Consider the following 22,537-nt stretch of genomic DNA (forward strand, 5'->3'; position numbering starts at 1 on the left):
TTTCTAGCAGAAATTTATCAACGACAAATCATGTTCTAGGTGCTTCGCATAATATACTGGTCAAATATTGTAAATTTGAGACTATTTCGGTTTAGGAGCCAGGCCCATGATATTCTTCTCATCGTACTACAAACTCATCTACGATAGCTTACCAGGCTCTTTGTGCTCTATGACCAGCCTGGCTGTAGCGCAATTTCTTCCATAATGCTGCCTAGATTCAAGGATATTGCTTATGTTCGTCTCTTTCTCCATCGCAAGGGTTGCCTGCTCCAAGCAAGTCTCGGATTTTGGCGCCTCGGCATCTCTGATGTCGGATTTTAGCATTCAACGCGGAACAACAGCTCGGATTAAAACACAACAAAACCTTTCTGCCAACTCCCTAACCTAAGAAAATCTGTATTCGCTGAGTGAGGAATTTAGAGTACTGTATACTCTGCGGACGGCATACAATGGCCCTCCGCATGCCATTCAACCAGGCCTTCTGGGAAGAGTACCTCTCCGGGCAGGATGCTACCCTCCCTTCTCTTCCCGATACCTCAACCCTCAGCAGCAGAGTAATCCGCATCCTCGGCGGGAATCCAGGTGCCATGCACCTACAAGGAACCAACACCTATCTAGTCGGAACAGGGCCGTCTCGCATCCTGATCGATACCGGACAGGTAGGTACCAACTTGCTATCCAAACCCCCATGAAGCTAATACAGGCAGGGTCTCCCCATCTGGCTCAGCCGCATCGTTGGGGTCCTGCACTCGAACAACATCTCCATCTCACATATTCTCCTCACCCACTGGCATGGTGACCACACAGGCGGCGTCCCCGATTTGATCTCCTACAACCCCACCCTCGGCGAACACGTCTACAAGAACCTCCCTGATGCAGGTCAAAAGCCCATAGAGGATGGACAGATCTTTGCTGTGGAGGGGGCGACTGTCCGCGCAGTCTTCACGCCCGGCCACTCGGTCGACCACATGTGCTTCTTGCTTGAGGAAGAGAACGCCCTGTTCACTGGGGATAATGTGCTGGGGCACGGGTTCAGCGTGGCCCCGGATCTGGGACGGTATATGGAAAGTCTGGAGCTGATGGCGGGCTTGGGCTGTGTGCTTGGATACCCTGCGCATGGGGCTGTTATTGGTGACCTTCCTAGCAAGCTGGAGGAATATATCCGGCATAAGGAGATGCGTGTGCAAGGGATTTTGTCAGTACTGGTGAAGGAGAGGGAGAGGGTGGAGGGGGACAGAGGGACGGAAGGCAGGAGGAAGGGCGGTATGACGCTGCACGAAATTGCGAGGGCAATGTTTGGGACGGTGCCGGATGAGGTGATTGACCAGGCTATGGCTCCGTTTTTGATGCAGGCTTTGTGGAAGCTGACGGAGGACCGGAAAGTGGGATTCGAGCCGGGGGATCCTGTCAAGAGAAAATGGTTTGCCGTTGCCCGTCGAAAGACAAAACCACCTCGGCAGCACGGGTCGGTTGCACGTCAATAATCCTGCTCGGGTTATGCGGATGTTTATCATCTGCACAAGCCTGAAGACGGAAGTCCATGCTCAATCCCCCTCGCGCAATCTTCTTAGTCAGCGATCCTGCATTCCTGCCTGCACCAGAACTTTCTAGATAGTCAATATTTGGCAGTGCTGTTTATTCTGTATATACATCAGTTGAAAATTACCAATAGAGTTATGATAGGTTTCCTTTAGGCCATGCCTTTGTCCTCGCATGTTCAAAGGTTACATGTTAGCATGAGCTCGCCGTCACATTCGCCTGGAATGCTATAGGTCGGGTGGGTCAAGGGTAGAGACCGGCAGGACCAGAGCTGGGGTTACATGGAAATATTTTCCAGCTCCCTGGAAGTCCCCAGCCTTCCCACTAGGCTTTAGCCAAGAGAACTTTCATGCCAGAGCTCTATGGTGTACTACTAGACCTACAGATTGCGAGGCAAATGTGAAACAGCCCCATCACCAATTACCTCAACTCCTAAGCAGCAATAGTAATACTACAACATACAAAACGCAGGGTTTTGTCAATCTCTGTCAATTCAAATCCACAGGATGGCCAATTATGTCCTAGACCAAGGTCAAGAAGTAATTTACCTCTATATAGCCTTATAATCTTCCCTAGAGAGTATAGAGTTGCATAACCGAACCGCAAAAATCGAACCCAACCCTCACCGAACTCGCAGCGGTGCGGGTTCGGGGGTAAGCCTAGGGAATCGCTTCGGGTTCGGTTTCTATACCCCGGAACCGTTTCGGGTTCGGTTAAAACCGTACGGTTATTTCTTGCTTACTAATACCTAATTCCTAGGATTTAGCTAATAACTTTTATATGACTAGATAGCCTAGATTCAGGGCTATCTGGTGATATAAATATCGATTCAAAATACCTAGTGGTTGCTAAGATATTAAGGAATGATCACTTTTGTCATGAGTTGGTATGAAAGTGGTGCGGATATATATATATAAGGGCACCAAGGTCTGATAACCACCATGGTTTAGATATATTTTTAACCACCACCCATTCAGACCTATAGATATTGAATTGATACTTTAAATATAGCTTAGTATGATGATAATTACTATATATTTCATATAAAAATTATAATTTTATATAAGCATGCTTGATAGGCTGAGAGAATAGGCCTAAGGTAGGAGAAATTGAATTCTGAAAACCATTGAAATTTTGGTTATTGCCTAGGCATACCGCTGGCCTAGATAGGTTAGTAGGGGCCTAGCTATACCTAGCTAGGCATAGTGGCGGGTTTTTGCGGTGAAACCGCAACCAAATCGCACCGGGTCCGGGGGGGTTGCGAGTTCTAAAATTTGAACCCGAAACCGCAGCGGTTCGGGGCCAACTAGGCTGGAACCCGCCCGAACCCGCACCAAATGCAACTCTAAGCTTAGTACATCCCTATACCCTATAGGAGGTCTCAGGGGGACAGGCTTCGCCTGCCCTCCGCTAGATATTAATTAATATAATAATAACAACAACAATAACAACATTATCTTCCTCATTATGTAAATGCTCCTGCGTGGTATCAGCTTTGACATCTAAGCATCTAGAAGGATTCAGAGTGTCTGTCTGTCTCTGGAGTAGCTCATCTAATAATTTGTTAAGTAGAACTTCATCCATAGAGAGCTTCTCAATACAGCCAAGCTCAGCATACCACCAGATTACCCCTATCTATAGGTGGTTAGAACAGGAACAATGATTGTGAGATCATCACTTACACCCACTCTGCGCAGCGGCAGAATTCCTGTTGCTGCATAATATACTCCAGAAGCTAAATATCTTCTTTTAGTTAATTAATTAGTGGGCAACTATATCTGATGTAAAACTTAACGGTGTCCAAGACTCCTGAAAGGTGATTCCATGTATAATGGAGCATATTTCTGGAAAGATTTGCATTGATACATTTGCCAAACTTGCTGAAGGTAATGATCTAATGTGCTTGGTAATCAGTAGTTGGGACGAGCTGCGCCTTGATTGTTTGTTTGGCCATAGTATCCATTGCGAAATTTGTCCACAATCAGTCTTGAAAGGTTGTTCAGTAGCTGTGAAACCATGAGGCATACCGGCCTCAACCGGTAACACTCACTGTAATAAGGATGAAGTAAACCCAGCAGCGTATAGATGCGACGCAAGGTGCGTGAGGGTGTCTAGTATCACAGATTGCACTGTATTCTACACTTAGAACCTATCCGCTGAATTAGCTGTCGGGGAGCACATATTAAGGAATAGATTCTATTACTTACTTGAATATGACCTTGTTTAGCAAACTTCCACAGGTAGAGGAGGTGTTGGATTATATGAGAATGGTTGCTTGATATCCCTGTTTAGGCTGGATATTGACCTAGAATCCAAAGGTGTTGAACACAAGTCTACACTCTGATAGACTATCGCACTGGCCTCTCTGTTGGGGCTTCTGTTCTTTAGGAGTATAGGTGATGGATACTCCAGATTAATATCCTCACCCTAATAAAAAATAAGGGAATTAGGGTGAGCTTCCTAGCCTTATAGCTTCTAAGGAATATTCTTAAGCTAGTTAATAAGACTATTAAAGCAAGATCTCTAGTAATAATATATAGAGTTAAATAGTAAGTTATAGGCTATGTTAAGGTGTCTACTGTGCAGGGTAGAAGGCCTGTTAGTTAGGTAAGGAAGAAGGTACCAAGTCAAATTATGGCAAGACTGTTTCTTAAGGAACCCTCAAGAATCCTTCATGAAGCATTCTATTTAATATATAGCCTCCCTAAGAAACTTCTAAGTCTTTGTTGAGTGTAATCAATGATTTGAAATTAAATATGAGGACAACTCATCAGCTAAAGGACCCATGCAAGAGATATGCATCTCATACTACCTAAAAGAGGGGAACACTAAGCTGCATAACTAATCAAGTTACACTACTGATTTTATAGCAGAAAGAAACCACTTCTCTTAGAGGAATATGTCAGGTGGGTATAACCTTAAGGAAACTAGAAAGGGAAGTATATGGAAGAAAAGACCATAATAATTATCTCCCCTCTAAGGATTACTTGCCCTTGAGTAATGGAGCAGAATAGAAGACCCTAGTACAGGGCTAATAAAGGAAAGACAGGGTGAGGGAGGAACTATGTTTCTTTATTAGCACTAACTTTAAATTAGGTATTAAGTCTAGTTGCACCCTTTCCTCTGTAAATTCCCCAGAATCTTATTCTTTTTAATAGATCTTTTTAAGTGCCTTTCTCCTTATCTTACACCATGCCTCCCTATACTCACACAGCCCTTATAAACCCTATTATTATAACATACTTTTAGTATATGCACTGTATGCGTACAGAGGTAGGAGGTTTCAAGTCTAACCTAGATCTAGTGCTCTAGATTGAGTGTATCCTAGACACAAAGTCATCTATACTATATTAATAGTGTTCCACCAGGGGTATAATATGTCTTCTGGTAGATTCCCTAGAGACTCTTAGGGGAGTAGTACTAATAAGCCTTCAGCCAGCAACAGGGGTTTTAGGTAATGCCCATGATCTTAGTACTATCTTGAAGTAGGCCACTGCTGAATTCTGGCTAGTAATAGATAGTATTAGTGGGTTAGAGGAGTAGCCCTTAACAGTTCAGCTGGAGGTTATTAGGAGTTTAAAGGACCTTTATAAGTCCTTTAATATAATAGAGATAGCCCATCATAAGTATCATAACTTAACAGGGAGTAAAGGGGAATTAAAGATCTATTACTTCCTCTTATGTGGGTTTCAGCCCTAATTAACCATCTAATTAATAGAAAGCTAGTCCTAGTTATAATGTATTTTTTGCAACCCATTATCAGGAATTAGTGGGGATCCTTCCCCTAGCCTAGAATACTAGTACAGAGGCTTAGGCAGAGTTTTACTTAAAAAAGCTTCTGCATATGCTACTGGGAGATGAGGGTTTTATTACCTAGTTACAGGCGAAAGCATCCTTCCTTAAGAGAATAATAGTAGTAGCTCAAGAGTGGGGGGATATAATAGATGAGGTTAAGGGCACTAATAGTAATAGTAATAGTAATAATAATAGCAGAGAAGCTTCTGCTAATTACTTTAAGCAGATCCTTTAGGGAGACTTTCCTTTAGAGTTAGAGGAAATCTAAGTTACCTTATTACTTCATTACTAAAGGGGTGCCTTTTTATTAGTATTTTAGTAATGGTGTGGCAGTGAGCCTTTAATATAGCTAAAATTTACTTCTTTCTTTACTTCTTAAACTTCATAATAATCCCCTGGGCATTCACTATATCTTCCTCTAAGATCTATTAATTATATTCTGAGGGCCAGCCCTTCCATTTAACTAGGAAGTAGGTTTCATCATTAATTTTACACTTATCTCTCACTTCTTTAACCTTATACTTATTATCATCCTCAAGGTCAGGCATTAGTATTGATTCGTTGCTGATAATATAGGATTTCTGCCATGGTTTAAGGAGGGAAATATAGAAGACATTATGGATCTAATTATATTACTAAGGTAAACTTAGGCAGTAGGCTTGAGATCTAATAACCTTAGAGATGTAGAAGGGCCTAATAAATCACAGGGTTAACTTCCTGCTACCCTTTAGCTTTAGATTCTTAGTAGAGAGGCTGACTAGGGCTCCCTTTTAGAATATTAGGGGTTTATAATTCTAGTTATACTATTTCACCATGGCATTGTGAAGGGCTGAAGCAAGACTTAAATTCAATCTAACTAGGCCACAAACTGTGTACAAAAAGCTTGAAGAAGAGAGGTTCTCCCTATGCATTCTCCATGTCAACAAGCCAAGGTCTCGTGATACACGTGACCAATATCAGGCACTGGCCTGTGACAGGCATCAGCAGCATTTTGCCAGTGTTCCTTTAGGGATTAATAAAGTTTTTTAAGTTTCTTAACTTATGCAGATGCTGTGGGGACCTCCTCTATTAAAGCTTTACCCTTAAAGTGTTATCAAAAGTTGGGTGAATACCCTAGGAGGGCTTAGAATGGTGAATACCCTATTATAATATTAACAGCATTATTACATGCAAACTTAGCTGTCTTTAGTAGTTTTAGCTAGGTAAATTATTCCTTAGTAATAAAGTAGTGCAGGTAGTGTTCTAATATCTAGTTAATATATTCTATTTAGCTATCTGTCTGTGGGTGAAACACTATTAAAAGCCTTAAGCATACTTAAGAGAGGTAATATAGCTTAGACTAAAATTTGCTAGTGAATACAGACCCTTAGTCTAACATAATCCCTTCTAGAGGCCTAAACTTTAGCTCAACCTTATTATAAATAAGCTTAGTAAGTTCACCTATAGTAATTATAATAGAAATAGGAAAGAACAGAGACTATTTTATAAACCTATTAATAACCACTAGGATGGCATCTACTAGGTTACTATTAAACATGGCTTGTAGAAGCCTAGTAATAAAGTCTATTAAGATTTCCATAAAGGGACAGGTTAGGATAGGTAGCAGTTATAACTTCCTGTAGGGCTTATGCCTCCTAGCTATAATACCCTAGCAAACCTAGTAATCCTTCATATAGTTAGCAATGTCTTACTTAATATTTAGCCAGTAATATTTTCTCTTAATTAACTCAAGCATCCTTATGCGCCCAAAATAGCTAGTAAGGGGGTTATTATAATAGATGCTTAGCAACTCATGCCATAGATTATTCCCCACAGGGATATAGATGCAATTCTTGAAATATAATAGGCCCTTAGGCCTAATACTCTAGCCCTTAAACCTAGGAGTTGACTGCTCTATAGTACTCTTTTAGTACTAAGTCTTAAGGTCTCTATCTTAGAGTTACTTAATAAGCTCCTTCAGGTCCTCACTAGCTGCAGCCTAATAGGCCTTCTTAGAAGTATAAGCCATCTAAACTTATGCATAGAGGACTAACTATGCACAGCCTAGCTCCCCCTAATTAATTAGCCTAATTAATTCATCCCCGCCTTCATCTTCTTTAAAGCAGGAAATCCCTGAGGTTAGATCTTTCATAGTCAGCAACTGGACCCTAGCAGCATGGTAATCAGTCATCTATGAATTACTAGCCATTCTCTAGCACAACAGTGATATTAGGTCAACCTCATAGGCCTCTAGTAACCAACACCTAGAGGGTCTATCCATAGGATTTATCTTCCTAGTGCGATGTTTTATCACAAAATTAAATAGTGTAAGAGATAGGCACTATCTTACCTGCTAACTATTTAGCTTTGGCTGTTTCATGAAGGTTTAAAGGTTTGAATAGTCTAAGAATACTTTAATAGGGTGAATACTTCCCTCAAGGTAGTGTTACTAGTGTTTAAATAAATAGATAATAGTAAAAAGCTCCTGATCTAGCATCCTATAGAGGATCTTAGCACCTATGAATTTCCTGGACTAAAAGGCCACTGGGTGCTATACCCTATTATCATTAGGTTAGGAGAGGATTCCTGCCATAGCTCTGTCTAACACATCAGTTTTAATCTAGATAGGCTTTAAGGGATCAAAATATCTAAGGAGTAGGGCTAACTAAAAAGTAGTAATAAGATAATAGAATACTAATCTTTTATAAAGGTTTAGAGAGACCTTCCCTAGTTTCTTGCCATCCTTACTTCCCTTTAATAGGGACATAAGGGGGAGGGTAATCCTAGAGTAATTTTAGATAAACCTCTAGTAGAAATTACAAAACCCTAGGAAGACCTGGATATCCTAGTAAGTCTGGGGTAGCTCCTATAAAGTAATATTAACAACCTGCTTAGGATCCATCAAAACCCCCTTATCTAATATAATGAACCTAAGGAATTTAACCTGTATCTGGTAGAAGACATACTTACTAGCTTTAGTATATAGCCTAGCCTTTTACAGATAAAGGAGCACCTGTTAAAGATAATTAGTGTGAGACTCTTAGTCTGCCAAAAAGATTAAGATATTATTAAGATACACCACCACAAAGATATTAAGGACATCATGGAGCACTGTATGAATATAATTCTAGAAGGTTATAGGCATATTAGTCAGGCCAAAGGGCATAACTGTATACTTATAATAGCTATAATAGGTGTGGAATGTAGTTTTCCACTCATCCCCCTTCTTAATACAGATCTAATAATAGGCATCCTAGATATTAATCTTACTAAAGATCTTTACTCTTATGAGCCAGTTAAGAATCCCTAAAATCAGGGGGAGAGGGTACTAATTCTTTACTAAGACCTTATTAAGTCCCTAGTAGTCTACACAGAGATGCAAGGTGCCATTAGATTTTAGTATAAATAGGATTAGAGCCCTAGCAGGGCTTTTAGATGGTTATATATACCTATTCTTAATATTTTTATTAATATATTAGTGTAACACCTCTAGTTCCTTTTGTAAAAGCAGGTAGATTAGGCCATAGGGAACATGGGCATCAGGCATAAGGTTAATGGCATGGTTATATACATTAGATGAAGGCAAAGTCTTTAAGTTCTTTAAAGAGAAGATATCATGGAGTAACACTACTTTAGGAGGTAGTTAATAGAGATCTATTAGGTCTTCAGCATTATTTTAGTTAACAGGCAGCTATACCTCTTTAGGTAGTTTAATAACAGTAAAGATATGTACATGGTTTTAAGCAATCTTAGCAAATCTTTTAGGCTTTAAGATTATAATGGTTTAGGATTCATACCACCACTAGTGGCTGCGTCTGGTGAGGTGAATATTATAATTATAAATAGTTATTATGGATAGAAGCATAGGGCTTCTAGTAAGGCAAGGGTTATAATTAATTACCATACATACACAGGTGAATTAATAAGTAGTACCCCACAAATCAGTAGCTTTAATAGGGATAGTCTAGACACCATAAGTCAGGGTGTCTCTTTAGTTAATAGTGTAGATAAGGGGTTCTGTGAGCTTAGCTTATTAGAATTTATATTTCTTAATAAAGTTATAGCTTATAAGGTTAACTTTAGCATAACTGTCAAGGTCTATGTGTATTTTAAGGTTATTTTATATAGTGATCAGGATGTAGAAGTAAATTCTGGTCCCTACTATAGGGTATTAAGATAAGGATATAGGTTCTACTTCATCTCCTAGCCTTTTCCCTGGGAGGCACATTAGATAATAGTAGGGGCCTTCTTATCCTTATCCTTCAGAGGGTAAGGATATTTATTTAAATAGTATTACTTACTTCCATACTTAAAGTATTAATTATATTCCCTATCCTTCCTAATAGGGTTTAGATTATCTCTTAAGGAGGAGTCTTTAGACTTTATCTCCCTATTTTTACTTTTAGGGATGCTAGAAAACCTCCTAGCCTTCTGTAGAGGGGTTAGGGTGTTATTAGTATGCTTCCTTTTCTTTTTCTTAGCTTGTTAAATCTCCCAGAAGTAGTAGGTAATATTAATTATGTCATCCTAGTTTACTAGGAGCTTTATAATATATTTTTAAATAATAGTCTGAAGATTATACTAGAGCTTAATAAAGTATCTTTAGGCCCGCTCTACTTTAGCTAATTATGGAAAATATTGCTTAAAGGTGTTAAGATAGGCATGGAATTCTTATAGATCCTTATCTTTCTATTAGTAGTCTTTCTCAAGCTCAGACATAACCATGGTCTTAATATTAGAGGCACTCTGGATTAGGGTAAGGATCTAGTTTTAGAAGTAAGGCTAGTTTTCTTTAAGGTCTCTAGGGCAAGTTAGTACCTTTTCTTTAATATATTAGTACTATCTCTGCTAGCATATCTAGTCTATATGGCTGATAGCACTAAGGATCTTCTTTCTATTATTAGAAAACTTCTTCAGGGCGCCCTTAAATAGTTACTAGAGGTTAAGGAGCCACTCTTAATATTTCTAAAGGTTATAGTTAAGACTAAAGGTAGGGACATTCTTAAACTTAATTTCCTAGTCATCATTAGAATCATCATTGCAGTGTTGGTAATGAATAGATAGGGTATCTGTGGGGTTTCTATAGGATATCTCTGCCTGAAGGCATGCTATTTCATCCTATAGCTCCTTATAATGCTTTAAGCAGGTAATATTATTTTATATAGCTTTGAGGACTATATCTAAGGGGACAGAGGGGGTAGCTCCCTTAGTAGAGGTTTCCCCTGATGGCACTAGAGAATCATCCTTAACCTAGGCAATAGTAGGTGGATGATTACTCTTAAGCAGAGGGGGATTCAGCTCCCTTTTAGTAGTAGGAGTAGAATAAGTTCTTAGAGCTATCTTCCTTAGGTGACTGAAGAGGAAGAAATAGAATTATTAAGATATCTACTATGCAGGGTAGAAGGCCTGTTAGTTAGGTAAGAAAGAAGGTACTAAGTTAAATTATAGTAAGACTAATTCTTAAGGAACCCTTAAGAATCCTTCATAAAGTATTCTATTTAATATATAGCCTCCCTAAGAAACTTCTAAGTCCTTATTAAGTGTAATTAATGATTTAAAATTAAATATAAGGACAACTCATCAGCTAAAGGACCCATGCAAGAGATATGCATCTTATGCTACCTAAAAGAGGGGAATACCAAGCTGTATAACTAATTAAGTCACACTACTAATTTTATAGCAGAAAGAAACCACTTCTCTTAGGGGAATATGTCAGGTGGGTATAACCTTAAGGAAACTAGAAAGGGAAGTGCATGGAAGAAAAGACCATAACAGGCTATAAGGTGGTAGTTTATTCTATTATAGCTATAAAGGGGTGTATAGCCTATTATTTATCACTTATTATAATATACATATTTTAAAGCTATTTTAGGAGATATAATCCTCCTATATAAATAGAAAATAGAAGTAAAAATACTAGGAAAGCATTCTTAAATTAGTATAAGACTATAAGCTGCTCTTACATTACAGCCACCCCTAGGGGATAGGAGGAAAGTCATACCATACCTAGATTTATTAAATAATATTAGGGTGTGGTATATTTCCTTACTAGTGAGCAGGCATCTCTCATAGATATCTAAGGTAATCTTTAATAAGTTAATATCTTATAGGGACATAAAGCTAATACTTATCTTTAGCTAAATACTATAAAGTTAGATCTATAAGGACATAGTATACTAATATAATAATATACTAAATAATATTTTACTTATAGATAGTTCATAATTCTATATAGTAAGGAATAGAAAAAGATAAGGGACTTTAGACTATTATACTTATAAGAATTTAAAAGAAATTATAGCTTAAGCTACTAAGCTAGCTATAGTTAAATTATTATAGAAAAAGTAATAGTAAGCTTTTTTAGTATAATTAGTTCCACATAAGTACTATAGAGTTATTAGTTAGTGTAAAGAATATAGCTCTAAACTCTCTTAGCTACTAGTTAATATCTAGCTTTATTACTTATTCTTAAATATTAATAGATGTAAATATATAGGGCCTGTATTAGTTCCTACATGAGTGTGCACTCAGGTCACAGGCAACCTAGATTACAGGGATCATTGCTCAGGTCAAAGGGAGTTGTTACAGAAATAAGGGTAATCATAGAAGTATTACCCCACTTCTATGGCCGTGTCATTATAGCAGGAAACTTTTTCATCCTCGCTTCTGTACGAAACATCAACCTGTTGCTGACTTGTGTGGGTTACCAATGTTCTGTAGAACGCGGCATGATGGCATTCCCATCAAGAAGAAACCCTACAATCCATCTGACGACAGATTCTGTACATTCAGTACTTTAATTATAAGTACATCACTCTCTCCCTGGACCCATCATAACTTGTAACCCACCGAAACGAAGTCACTGTGTAATCTACAAGCCTGCCTCAATCTATATATTCAAAAGCCACTCCTGCCTCCTTGCACAAACGAGTATTAGCAAGATGAACTGTCCACATTGTGGGTACAACTGCATCTCGCGTCCCTATCTGTTCACCTGTCCGAACTGTAAGAAGGAAGTTGCAGGGAGCCAATAAGGTTACACCCCTTACCATACGCTACAATAAGAGATATACTAATATTCAATGATACAGGCTCCAAATATGTAGCCTCTGCTTCGCCTCTTCTGTTAAGGAAACAACACCTGCGAACCTGCGTAGGTCTGGTAACGCTGGACCGCGCAGAGAAGGCTTTATTGACTGTGCTCTGCTTGACAATTCTGCTCTTTCTCTGGGAATCCACACCTCGCTCATTCCTGTTCCTCCTCATGACTATGTATGTAGAACAGATATACTGGAAGCCCTAGCCACTCGTTTAGCGGAAGACCACTTCCGAATACTATACAATATGCTTTATATACAATCAAAGTCAAACATGGTAAGTTGTACTTTCAAGGCTAAAGCTGTCATTGAACACGGCGTGGAGGCCTCGTTGGCTACAAAAGCCTAAATCGACCCCCAGTAATCGAATATCTCATGTAGACAAGTTAAAGACGGTAACCAAATTGTCTATGTAACAACATGAACTCCTCTTTCGGGCTCTAGTGCACACCGAACAGTAATTAAAAAATCCGTAGAGAAACTTTTTGCTGATGCTGGGTTACTAGTGTCACTCAAGTATGAAAACCAAGGTGGTGATAGAGTGGCCAACAGTTACAACTTACTTAGCTTTAAACCACTTCATAGCACACATATAGGAGTTAATCTAAGCTTAGTTCTCCTTGACCTACTTTAAAAGCATGGGATTAAGGACTAGGTCTTAACTATTACCACTAATAATGTGTCTAATAACTCTATATTAGTAGAGAGTATCTAGGACTCTCTTTAGTCACTTAAGCTACTAAACTAGATACTAATTATTTATATACCATGTATGGCATACATTATTTAACTTAGTTTAAAAGAGCTTCTTAGTAGGATGGAAGTAAACCTAAGGAATAAGAGAGAAGAGATGGAATAGACTAAGGAAGAGAATAGGGCTTAGTAAGAGAATTAAGAAATTATATATACTCTTAATAAGGTAAGCTACCCTCTTTAATATTACCTTAGTTTATACTTATAATATATTAGGTTTAGTAGCTTATGGTCTATATTAATAAGAGCCCCTAATACTAAGAGGCCTTCCAGAACCTTTAGATAACAGAACTAAAGCTTATACTAATACAGGATGTTAGGACCTACTAGAATTTAATATATCTAATACTCCAGCGCACTAAATAGCTATAATCTATTTTTAATAGGTTCTGCGTGTAGTATAGTCATCATAATCTATAGCTAAGCCAGGAGGAACGGCAGCAGATTAATTATCTTCTTATAATTACTCAGCCATTCTTTATGTTTATAACCACCCTCTTAAAGACCAAGGATATTACTATCTATACCATCTTTAGTATCTATAATAAACTTTTTAGTTATTTAGAAAGATCTATAGTGCAGCTTATGCAAAAGAAGGTTAACTAGAAGGTAGTAATACTATCTGCCCTAAAGTAAGCTAAGTTAAAGCTATTAGAGTATTATAGCATGACTAATAATATCTATAATAATCTATATATAATTAGTACAATCCTAGCGCTATAAAATTAGCTTTACTTCTTTTCTACTAAGGAGTGGGAGCCATGCTAGCATGTATAATATTATAAGAGTCTTAAGGATTACCTTATGCCCTACCAATAGTAATATTCGGACACACAGCCTATATCTAATGGCCACTCTTTAGCAGATTAGATCTCTGATATTAATATGCTTATTATATTAGCTATATCCTTTTAGCCACAGACAAACACCCACAGTGAGCTTATGTAGTATCTTAGAAGTAGTATACTACCCTCTCTAATCTCTTATATCTCTTTTACTTATCATATTTCTAGGCACTTATCTAATTAATCTATAGCTTTTCTGGAAGGACTAACAGCATGAATATTCTATCCTTATAAGCCTAGTATAAGATATTCTTATAACTCCTGCTACTAGTTCTGGTGTTAAATAACTATTTAACTTAGCTTATAATATATATTACTACTGTTAAGGCTCTCTGAAGCCTAACATAATTAAGGACCTTATGATATCTATATATATATCAAGATTTAACATTGAATCAGAGCAGCTAACCTTTATTAATAAATATTTTATAGCCTAGGAGATTCAAGCAGTAAGAGAAGAATAAGATACTTATAAGATAGTGGATAAATTTAATCTAATTAGTGATAATAAAGAAGATGCCCTAGTAGCTATATCTCCACTAATATAACTACTTAGTGAGCGTGCACTTAGTAAAAGACTAAGGACTAAAGCCATAGAGCATCAGGGGCCACTAGTTAAACTAGATAATAAGGATTATCAGGATGAAATCCCTCTACCTAATAACAGTGACCTGTATGGTGAAAGTAATACTCAGAGGTGAATATCAGGGTGGGTTCCAAAGCATTTAAAGCAAGATGAAGATTAATTTATGTATCAGAAGCCATAAATATAGTAGAATTTAAAATATAAAAGCTCCCATCTAATCCTATAGTAAAATTATTTTAATCTGACCTTTTTACCTAAACTGTAATCTAAATACTCAAAAATATAGATAAAAACTACACAAAATATGCATATTATGAGATTTCCTATATTTATACTGTTTGTGGAATCTAAGGTTTAAGTTAAACCTAATAGGTTCAACTCTAAGAATGCTAGAGTCAGATCATGACTCTAGATCTTAGAACCTAAACCTGAGTCTTGGCAGTTCTAAGTTAAATCAAACCTGACAAGTTGTGACTCCTTATGAGGTCTAATAGAGCATTCAACAGAATTAAGTAATAAGTCATAGAGGCACTAGTATTAGTGTAAAGTGACCTAGAAAAAGAAAAAACCATTAAAACTAATGCATCTGACTATGCTATTAGGATAATATTAACTTAACCAGGACCAGATGGAAAGCCTTAACCAATTACTTTCTATTTAAGAAAGTTGATTTAAGCAGAACTTAACTATAATATTTATAATAAAGAACTACTAGCTATAGTGGTAGTATTTAAAGTCTGGAGAGTTTACCTAGATAGAGCAAAATACATAGTTATTATAAAGACAGACCATAAGAATCTCATATTCTTTACTACCACAAAGGAATTGACATAACAATAAGCTAGATAGGCTAAGATACTTTTGCAGTTTAATTTCAAGATCATACACTGCAAAGAAATAGAAAATGGATGAGCTAATGTGCTTAGTTAATAACCAGATTATGAATTACAAGGAAGAATGATTAATCCAGTAATTCTATGGTAAAATAAAGATGGATCATTAATATATAATTAATAAATACTTGCAGCAACTATTGAGCTAAAGAAGGATCTATTAATGCAGAAAATCATTAATAAAATAAAAAAAAGATCAAATCATTTAAGAAATACTTAAAAACTCAGTGGATAATGAAAACCTCATAACAGATGATAGAGGACTAGTATATTTATAAAATCTCATCTACATACCTAAGTGTATGAGAACTAAGATTATCATAAAGTATTATAATAACCTAATACATAGTTATATAGGAACAGAAAAGACAGCTAAAGCTATCTTAAGAAACTACTACTTTCTAAATATAAGAAGGAAAGTACAAGGCTATATTTAGTAATATAAAACTTACATCAGAGATAAACCTACTAGGCACTAACCCTATAGCAAGATATAATTACCAGAAGCACTAAAACAACCATAGGAATGGATTACCATTAACTTTATTAGACCACTACTAAAGTTAAAAGGGTATAACTACTATTAAACAATTGCAATATGTGCTGCGGCTGCCGTTCTGGGCCTCACTTGCGGCCTATTTCGGCCGCACTGGCACAGGCCGATCGGGACACGCACCGTCCCGCCTACACCCACACACTCGCTCTGCCATGCTGTGGTCCTGGTACAAGCCACTTACCATACCATATCAATGTCCCCCATAACATGCAAGTGATCGTCTTATGCCCTAACAACTGTAACGACTCACCTCCATGTCAATTGATTCGAGGCCGTTTTCTCTCTGGGAAATGGAAAACATGTCCACCTCCTCGTCGACTTGCATTTCCGTGCCCACTTTGTCGTCCACAGCCCAATGCCACTTACTGCGACTAGGATAGTCGAATCTTCGTGGTTACGTAATCGGCCAGATATAGATCGCAGGCAACCCAGCTGGCTCTAGAAGTTACTGATTGTCAAGTAATTCTGTCTTCCTCTCATTTTGCTGTCTTCCTCCTGTCTTCCTCTCCTTTTGCTTCATCAGCATCATCTTCTCATTATAGAAGGGTTAAAAAGATACCTTCGGCGCTGTTACCGCTATGGGTCGGCGTTCTCGTCCTACAAAATCTACGAAAGAGCCCTCTGAAGGAGGTAGTGACAGTTCAGGAGAATCATTTCGATTCAGCGTAGGGGAGAGTAAGACGGACAGCAGCTCAGTGTTGACAGATGTGACTGTACCAGACTCTCCTAAACCCCGTGCTGTTAATAGTGGCCGGTCCCTGCCTCGTGCTCAAAATAAAAGCCGTCCCTCGCAGGCTCAGGTCGATCTACCAGATTTCAGCGATGATCCAGATGATGATACAGATGAAGACTTGGCTGATGTCCCGCTCGATTACGGGAGAGGCCTTAAAACAAAGCAAAGGGGGGAACATATCGAGAAGCGCTGGCACAAGTGAGTATACAGGTCCAGTCCCGTTCATTATTCTCTACTAACAACCATTAGATACTGCCGTGTTAAAGCAGCCGAGCCGAACTGCCCCCAGAAATGGAACAACCCGAGCGATGCTCTTCGCCAGATCACCCCTAACGACGTCCATCGGTTCTTCAATTATTGCGGCAAGCTCCAATGGGGGATTGATGGTCGACGTTTGAAGGGTCTCAAGAAAGCAAGCGCGCTCTATGCGGAATGGAAGAGTTTCCAGGGCTACTACCGTCGTGTTACCAGGCAGAGTAGCAGCGATGATTACTGCGAAGAGATCAATGCTGTACGTCGACCCCCTATTTCGTTCGTGTAGGTGCTTACAGACTCAAAGGGTCTTCGAAGGCTTATTGACAAATGGGAGCTGGATACGGATGAACGAGAAAAGACTCCAGTCTATGTTCAAGACTTAACGGAGTTCAACGAGACAACTCTGCGTACTCAAGAGAAGCGATTCCATGTGGGCTTTGAGCGCATCCAAATATGTCTTTTCACTATGCTGGGAATATATACAGTGAATCGCCTACAGGCGCTTCTGTCACTACAATTCAAGCACCTACAGTTTTCTATCCAGCGAGATCCCCTTGGAGGACCTCCAATTCCTCTAGTAGAGATCCGGTCGAAACATGTGAAGAAGTTTTTAGGCATCTCCCAACAGTACGTGTGAAATGTTAACCAAATCAGACGGGAAACATGATTCTGGCTGGCTGGCTGACTTTGCCTAGCAACAACTTCCCGTTACCCAAGATCATTAATGATCCTTCGTTGATATTCAGTCCACATGTCTTTCTATTTGGAATCCTCTTTTGGCTCGACGCCTTTGAGGCCCCAAATTTAAGGTCGATGGAAGACCTCAGAAGGCTCCTGGTCGAGGGTGGTCGGCAGCAGTTGGAATTGCCGCTGAAATCCAATGTCGCTGAGCATTATATCTTTTGTATGACTAGACTTGTTAAAGGGGAGGTCGATATCTAATAGACTGAGCCGATGAACGAATCTACGATGTCTGGAAGACTTAAGAGCCTTGGGGAAATTCATGGCTGGCTTCATTCTTTCTTTGCACATCGCTTTCGATATGGGGGCGGAAAAATGCTCAATAAAAGTGGTGGGTTTGCACCCATGGCACCAGTTCTGAACCGTGAACTGAAAGTACAAACATGGGACTAATCTCTTGAAAATGACAGGCGCGGTGAGCGAAGCCGAACAGAATCTGATCATGAAGCACGCTAATATTCGCACGTTCTTGAATCACTATCTGCCCCGTCACATCGACGCGGATATGCAGAATATCATGAATGGCCGAGACTCAAATACGACCCTCATGCGCGCAATCACACGGATCAGTCGGTGGATAGACAAGAGACGACCTCGAAAACTAACCGACCAACAAAGGGCATCCATTCGCGAGCATCCCGAATACCTTGCTGCTGTCAGCCAGCGGGACCAGCAGGAGATAGCATACCAGGAGAACCCCAGCAGCCAGATGCTGTCAAAGTTACAACAACTAAGACGTAAAGTCCTGAGCACGTACAACAGACTGTATGAGGCGCTCAGGAAAAAGACTCAAGAGGAATTTGATAGGAAGCAGGCTGTCATCGACATTAAACGTCAACTGTCTGGGACAGCTCTCAATAACGAGGAAGCTAAGGAAGTTCTCCGGACTGAGGATGAGATGCCACCTGAAAGGATTCACCTGATCAAAAAGCTCTTTTCATGGCCGACATCTCCATCACTCGAAGGAGAATGGGCGCGTCGGAATGCGGCCACAATGGCAGTCTCACAATATTGTCCGGTTCGCGAAGGAGGTCCCTTACGCGGGCGCCCGAAACGTAAGGCACCAAGTGATGCATTCGACGATGAACAGCGGCCTAGCGGTAAGCGTAACTCTGATGAATGCTGCCAGCCGAGTAAACGACCTTCCGCTCGAGAGCTTCTTTTTCAGGAGGCTGAGGAGCATATTCGGACAGCGAAAAAGCCGCGAAGGTGCTTTCAATGTTTCGGGAACAGCAGCCTTCCTGACAACCGTCGCACTCAGGAGTGGATACAATACAAATCGACTCTCCGGCATTTCCGAAGCAAACATCTTGACGACCGCAAATGCAATTTCTGCGGAGATACTTCTGAGGACTTCCTCCATGAGATGCATTTGCGAAATCATGCGGCTACTGTCCACCGCCTGATAACCTAACCATTGTACGTTCGCACTCTCCATGACAATACACCGACGAAAACCTGTCCTGGAGTTTCTTGTAGATATAGTAGACTGAGGTCATTTCCCCAGATTTTGTATTGTCCTCTTCTAATTCCCTGTTGTCTTCGTTCCTGTTGTTATAGACCGTCCGCCTTTACCTACTGCAGTCTTAGTTGATGTCTCGTGGCTTAAGTATTATATCGTACAATACCTATTGTTAGAAAGTTCAATACAGTACAATGTTTGGAAATTGCTAGTCATTTGTATGCGACTCCAAAACCCTATTAGAGCTCGGTTCTTCTCAGTGACCATCTAAGTGAGCCATATTCCCAGGGTAACCAAACCGAATCACCCGAAGCTGGTTAGCAGTAAATTATCAAGACGGTATGCACCGTATGCACGTGACCTGGAAAGTCTTGCAGAAGCAAAACAAATCTATAATGGCTAGGTGCAAGTGCTACAAAAAGTAGACCAAATTAAAATACAAGCAAGAGCGTCTCCTAACATTGGACAAGCGCATCTGGATAGACTGGCTCTAGTTGCATTTATGTATTGGTGTATCTAAGAACACGTCGTGCCTATAACTCTCGTTCTAATCCACCAGTGTGTATATTGTACGGATCTATACAGGGAGAGGGAGGGAAAGATAGGGAACGTCCTATAATAGTCGTGGCAGGTTCGAAAAGGAGAACAGTTAAGCCACATTGATGTATCCCAATTGGCGGATGCCGGCAGTGTGGCTGTGCTGCAACATGCGGGGGCCAGGCGTCCTTGCCATCAGCCTTGCCTTTGAATAATAAATGGAGGAAACCCCACAGCTGGCAAGACTGTACAACTTCCTACAGCTATAAGCTGAAACAAGTCGACTTATGTTTTCCAATGGCAGTTTTAAGTGACCTACCACCTGAAATCCTGACGATCATCTTTCATGACCTGCCTCACTCAGATTTTGTATCTACCTGTCTTGTCTCTAAACAGGTCTATAAAGCATGCCTTCCTCCACTGTATGCTTCGTTCAAAGGGAGCCGCAACCCGAAGCAAACTTGGAGAAGATTTCAATTGTTCTTGAACATGATCACAAGAGACGATGCCCTTGGTCGGCTAGTGAAATCAGTCCTTATCAATGAGACTGACAACGACAAAGGCGATGCAGCCGTACAAGGGTTGATTGGTCTACTGCTCTCTCAGGCTCTAAACATACAACAATTTGCAATACCCGGACGCCTGAATCTGTTGCCCCTGCTGAAGAGACAGCTCGCTCCAGGTGGTCTTCCTCTCCAACAGCTGCGAGACTTTCGCTGTGCGAATTGTGGGCCTGAGATATGGGAAATCATCCATCATTTTCCACGGTTATCTCAGCTAACACTGAGATATCTTTCATGCGGCCCATCGACACTACAGTTACCAGTATCCAGCCTTCCTATTGAGCATATCTTGCTTGAGGAATGTGACCTTGGTTCACAAGCTATGTGTGTGGTTATCAGGAGCTGCAAACGTCTACTGCGCTTCCATTATCTTCATCCTCTTTTTGGCCAAGAGGCTTTTTTAGGCCGTGTACCCCTCAATGCTCAAGATGTATATGAAGCTCTACTTCTTCACAAAGATCACCTTGAAGAACTCGTCGTGCAAGATCATGACTACCGCATACCATACGATGAGACCCCCAAGTTTGGATCCTTCGCAGACTTTCCTTCTCTTCAGAGGCTGGGCGTGGACTGTAACACCATATCTGTGCAAGCATCTCTACCACCTAACCTACGTTCGATAGCAATCCAGCACTGCAGCTCATCTAAATCTGCAGATGTGCTGCTCTACTTAGCTAGCCATCCGGTAGTGGAAGCGATCCAATTCGATGACGTTGATGGGGGTGCTGCGACTTTCTTTCAACGCTCTCAAGCGTCGGGGCGTATACGAAAGGAAATACAGGTTCATTTTGTGTCTGCATTTGCTGCCTACGCCCGACACCCCAGCCTCCAAAACCTAGTCAACTATCCCTTACACTGGAACAATCCCGCAGAACTTCGCCGAGGCTCACTGTTTGTCAATCCAATGTGATGGTTTGGGTATGAATATTAGATATGTCTGTAAGCTAGAACGGATGTTTGCCGTCCACTGCTTGCCTACGCTGACAGTGAAATTAATTATGCCCATGGCTTCAAGTTTCAACATGCAGATCACACAGAGTCCATATAGCTCTATTCTGTCGCCGGGAACCCCTTCCAATGGTGCGCTAGGGTAATTTCACCAATAAGTCGATAAGTCGCCACGAATCTACTTATCATTTTGCAGCATGCTGTACATAATTCTTGCATTGACTCATTAAATGCGATAAAACTAAACGTGCTAAATCTACCTCACTAGTTTCATTGCAAGATCCGAACCCATCTCTCCATTAGAATCCAGGAGAATCACGAAGTTCTCATCATCAGCGAGGGTCCGTGCCTCACAAGCGGCGTAGTGGATGACCAAATCTCGAAGTAGAGATTTTCCACCAGGCTCACCTCGCCCAGTGTGCATGTAGGTGAAGTCCAGCAAATCAAGAATAACGGATGTGCTCTCACGGTTCAGTGAGAAATCGCAGAGGTCTCGGTGAATAGACTTCAGGCATTGTTTTCGTAAGGGTTTGATAAGGTATTTTGTTGCGAAAACATATAGTTTTGCATGGAACAGAATATCGGGGTCCGACGAGGACGATGCTGGCTCGCTCCGAAATTTCAGAGAACGAAACTCTTCCCAGAGCCGCTCATATGGATAAATAACAGTAATCTGGGCCGGAGGAGGTCCATCGTTGGCTTCTGAATCCCACGAATTCTTCTTTTTCTTCTTTTTGTCTTCCTTCCGAACAACAGGGGGATTCCAAGGGTCCCAAGGGTCTGGGGCATCCGCTATAGTTGCTGCGGCGTCAAGGGGTTCATCTTGTGCGAGGCAAGTAACGTGGTTGAAACTCGGCTCTTCGCCTTCATCAACCAACGGACCAAGATGCCGACCTTCAGCCTCTTGAGATAGAGTACAGTCAGGAGTAACATAGGCACCAGTATACGCATATTCACAGAAACCAATAAAAGTCTCTACTTCCACATCCTCAAGAGTTGCATTTCCAGTATTAGACTCCTTCATATGACCATTGCTGATAAGAGCGTATAAAGGGTCTGAATTATTTTTCACAACTGCTCTGTGGATCGTCAAGGGAGTCCGTCCCTCGCCGACAAGAAACGTGAAGTGTGATGAATGAATGATCCTAAATCGCAGCATCAGTGATGAGTACCATGCTACGACATCGGAACGGCCTTACTCTTTGTAGTCCGCCATTCTTCGGGTCTCCAATACTTTTGATTCGGCTGCTGATAC

At 40.3% G+C, this 22,537-nt stretch overlaps 3 protein-coding genes across 3 annotated transcripts, besides 6 other annotated features; 2 read left to right on the plus strand and 1 right to left on the minus strand.

The window, feature by feature from the left end:
- Positions 1-449: 449 nt before the first annotated feature.
- On the plus strand, positions 450-1,484 carry nscB (metallo-beta-lactamase type thioesterase nscB; the record flags this gene model as incomplete). The annotated part of the gene is made up of 2 exons (XM_001262599.1): positions 450-659; positions 708-1,484. 2 exons carry the CDS (start codon positions 450-452, stop codon positions 1,482-1,484), a joined length of 987 nt encoding a protein of 328 aa, XP_001262600.1.
- A 4,015-nt stretch (positions 1,485-5,499) lies between these two features.
- Positions 5,500-5,528: a microsatellite.
- A 911-nt stretch (positions 5,529-6,439) lies between these two features.
- Positions 6,440-7,186: a mobile genetic element.
- A 411-nt stretch (positions 7,187-7,597) lies between these two features.
- Positions 7,598-8,929: a mobile genetic element.
- Positions 8,930-12,969: 4,040 nt separating this feature from the next.
- Positions 12,970-13,257: a mobile genetic element.
- Positions 13,258-15,089: 1,832 nt separating this feature from the next.
- Positions 15,090-15,521: a mobile genetic element.
- A 247-nt stretch (positions 15,522-15,768) lies between these two features.
- Positions 15,769-16,080: a mobile genetic element.
- A 541-nt stretch (positions 16,081-16,621) lies between these two features.
- Positions 16,622-19,186, plus strand: NFIA_112280 (uncharacterized protein; the record flags this gene model as incomplete). Its single annotated transcript, XM_001262600.1, has 5 exons — positions 16,622-16,974; positions 17,026-17,287; positions 17,336-17,658; positions 17,727-17,935; positions 18,183-19,186. 5 exons carry the CDS (start codon positions 16,622-16,624, stop codon positions 19,184-19,186), a joined length of 2,151 nt encoding a protein of 716 aa, XP_001262601.1.
- A 2,352-nt stretch (positions 19,187-21,538) lies between these two features.
- On the minus strand, positions 21,539-22,498 carry NFIA_112290 (uncharacterized protein; the record flags this gene model as incomplete). Its single annotated transcript, XM_001262601.1, has 2 exons — positions 21,539-22,361; positions 22,482-22,498. The coding sequence occupies 2 exons, from the start codon at positions 22,496-22,498 to the stop codon at positions 21,539-21,541; spliced, it is 840 nt and encodes a 279-aa protein (XP_001262602.1).
- Positions 22,499-22,537: the final 39 nt, after the last annotated feature.

The sequence above is a fragment of the Aspergillus fischeri genome, genomic scaffold, assembly GCF_000149645.3.
Source record: "Aspergillus fischeri NRRL 181 1099437636259 genomic scaffold, whole genome shotgun sequence".
Lineage (NCBI taxonomy): Eukaryota > Fungi > Ascomycota > Eurotiomycetes > Eurotiales > Aspergillaceae > Aspergillus > Aspergillus fischeri.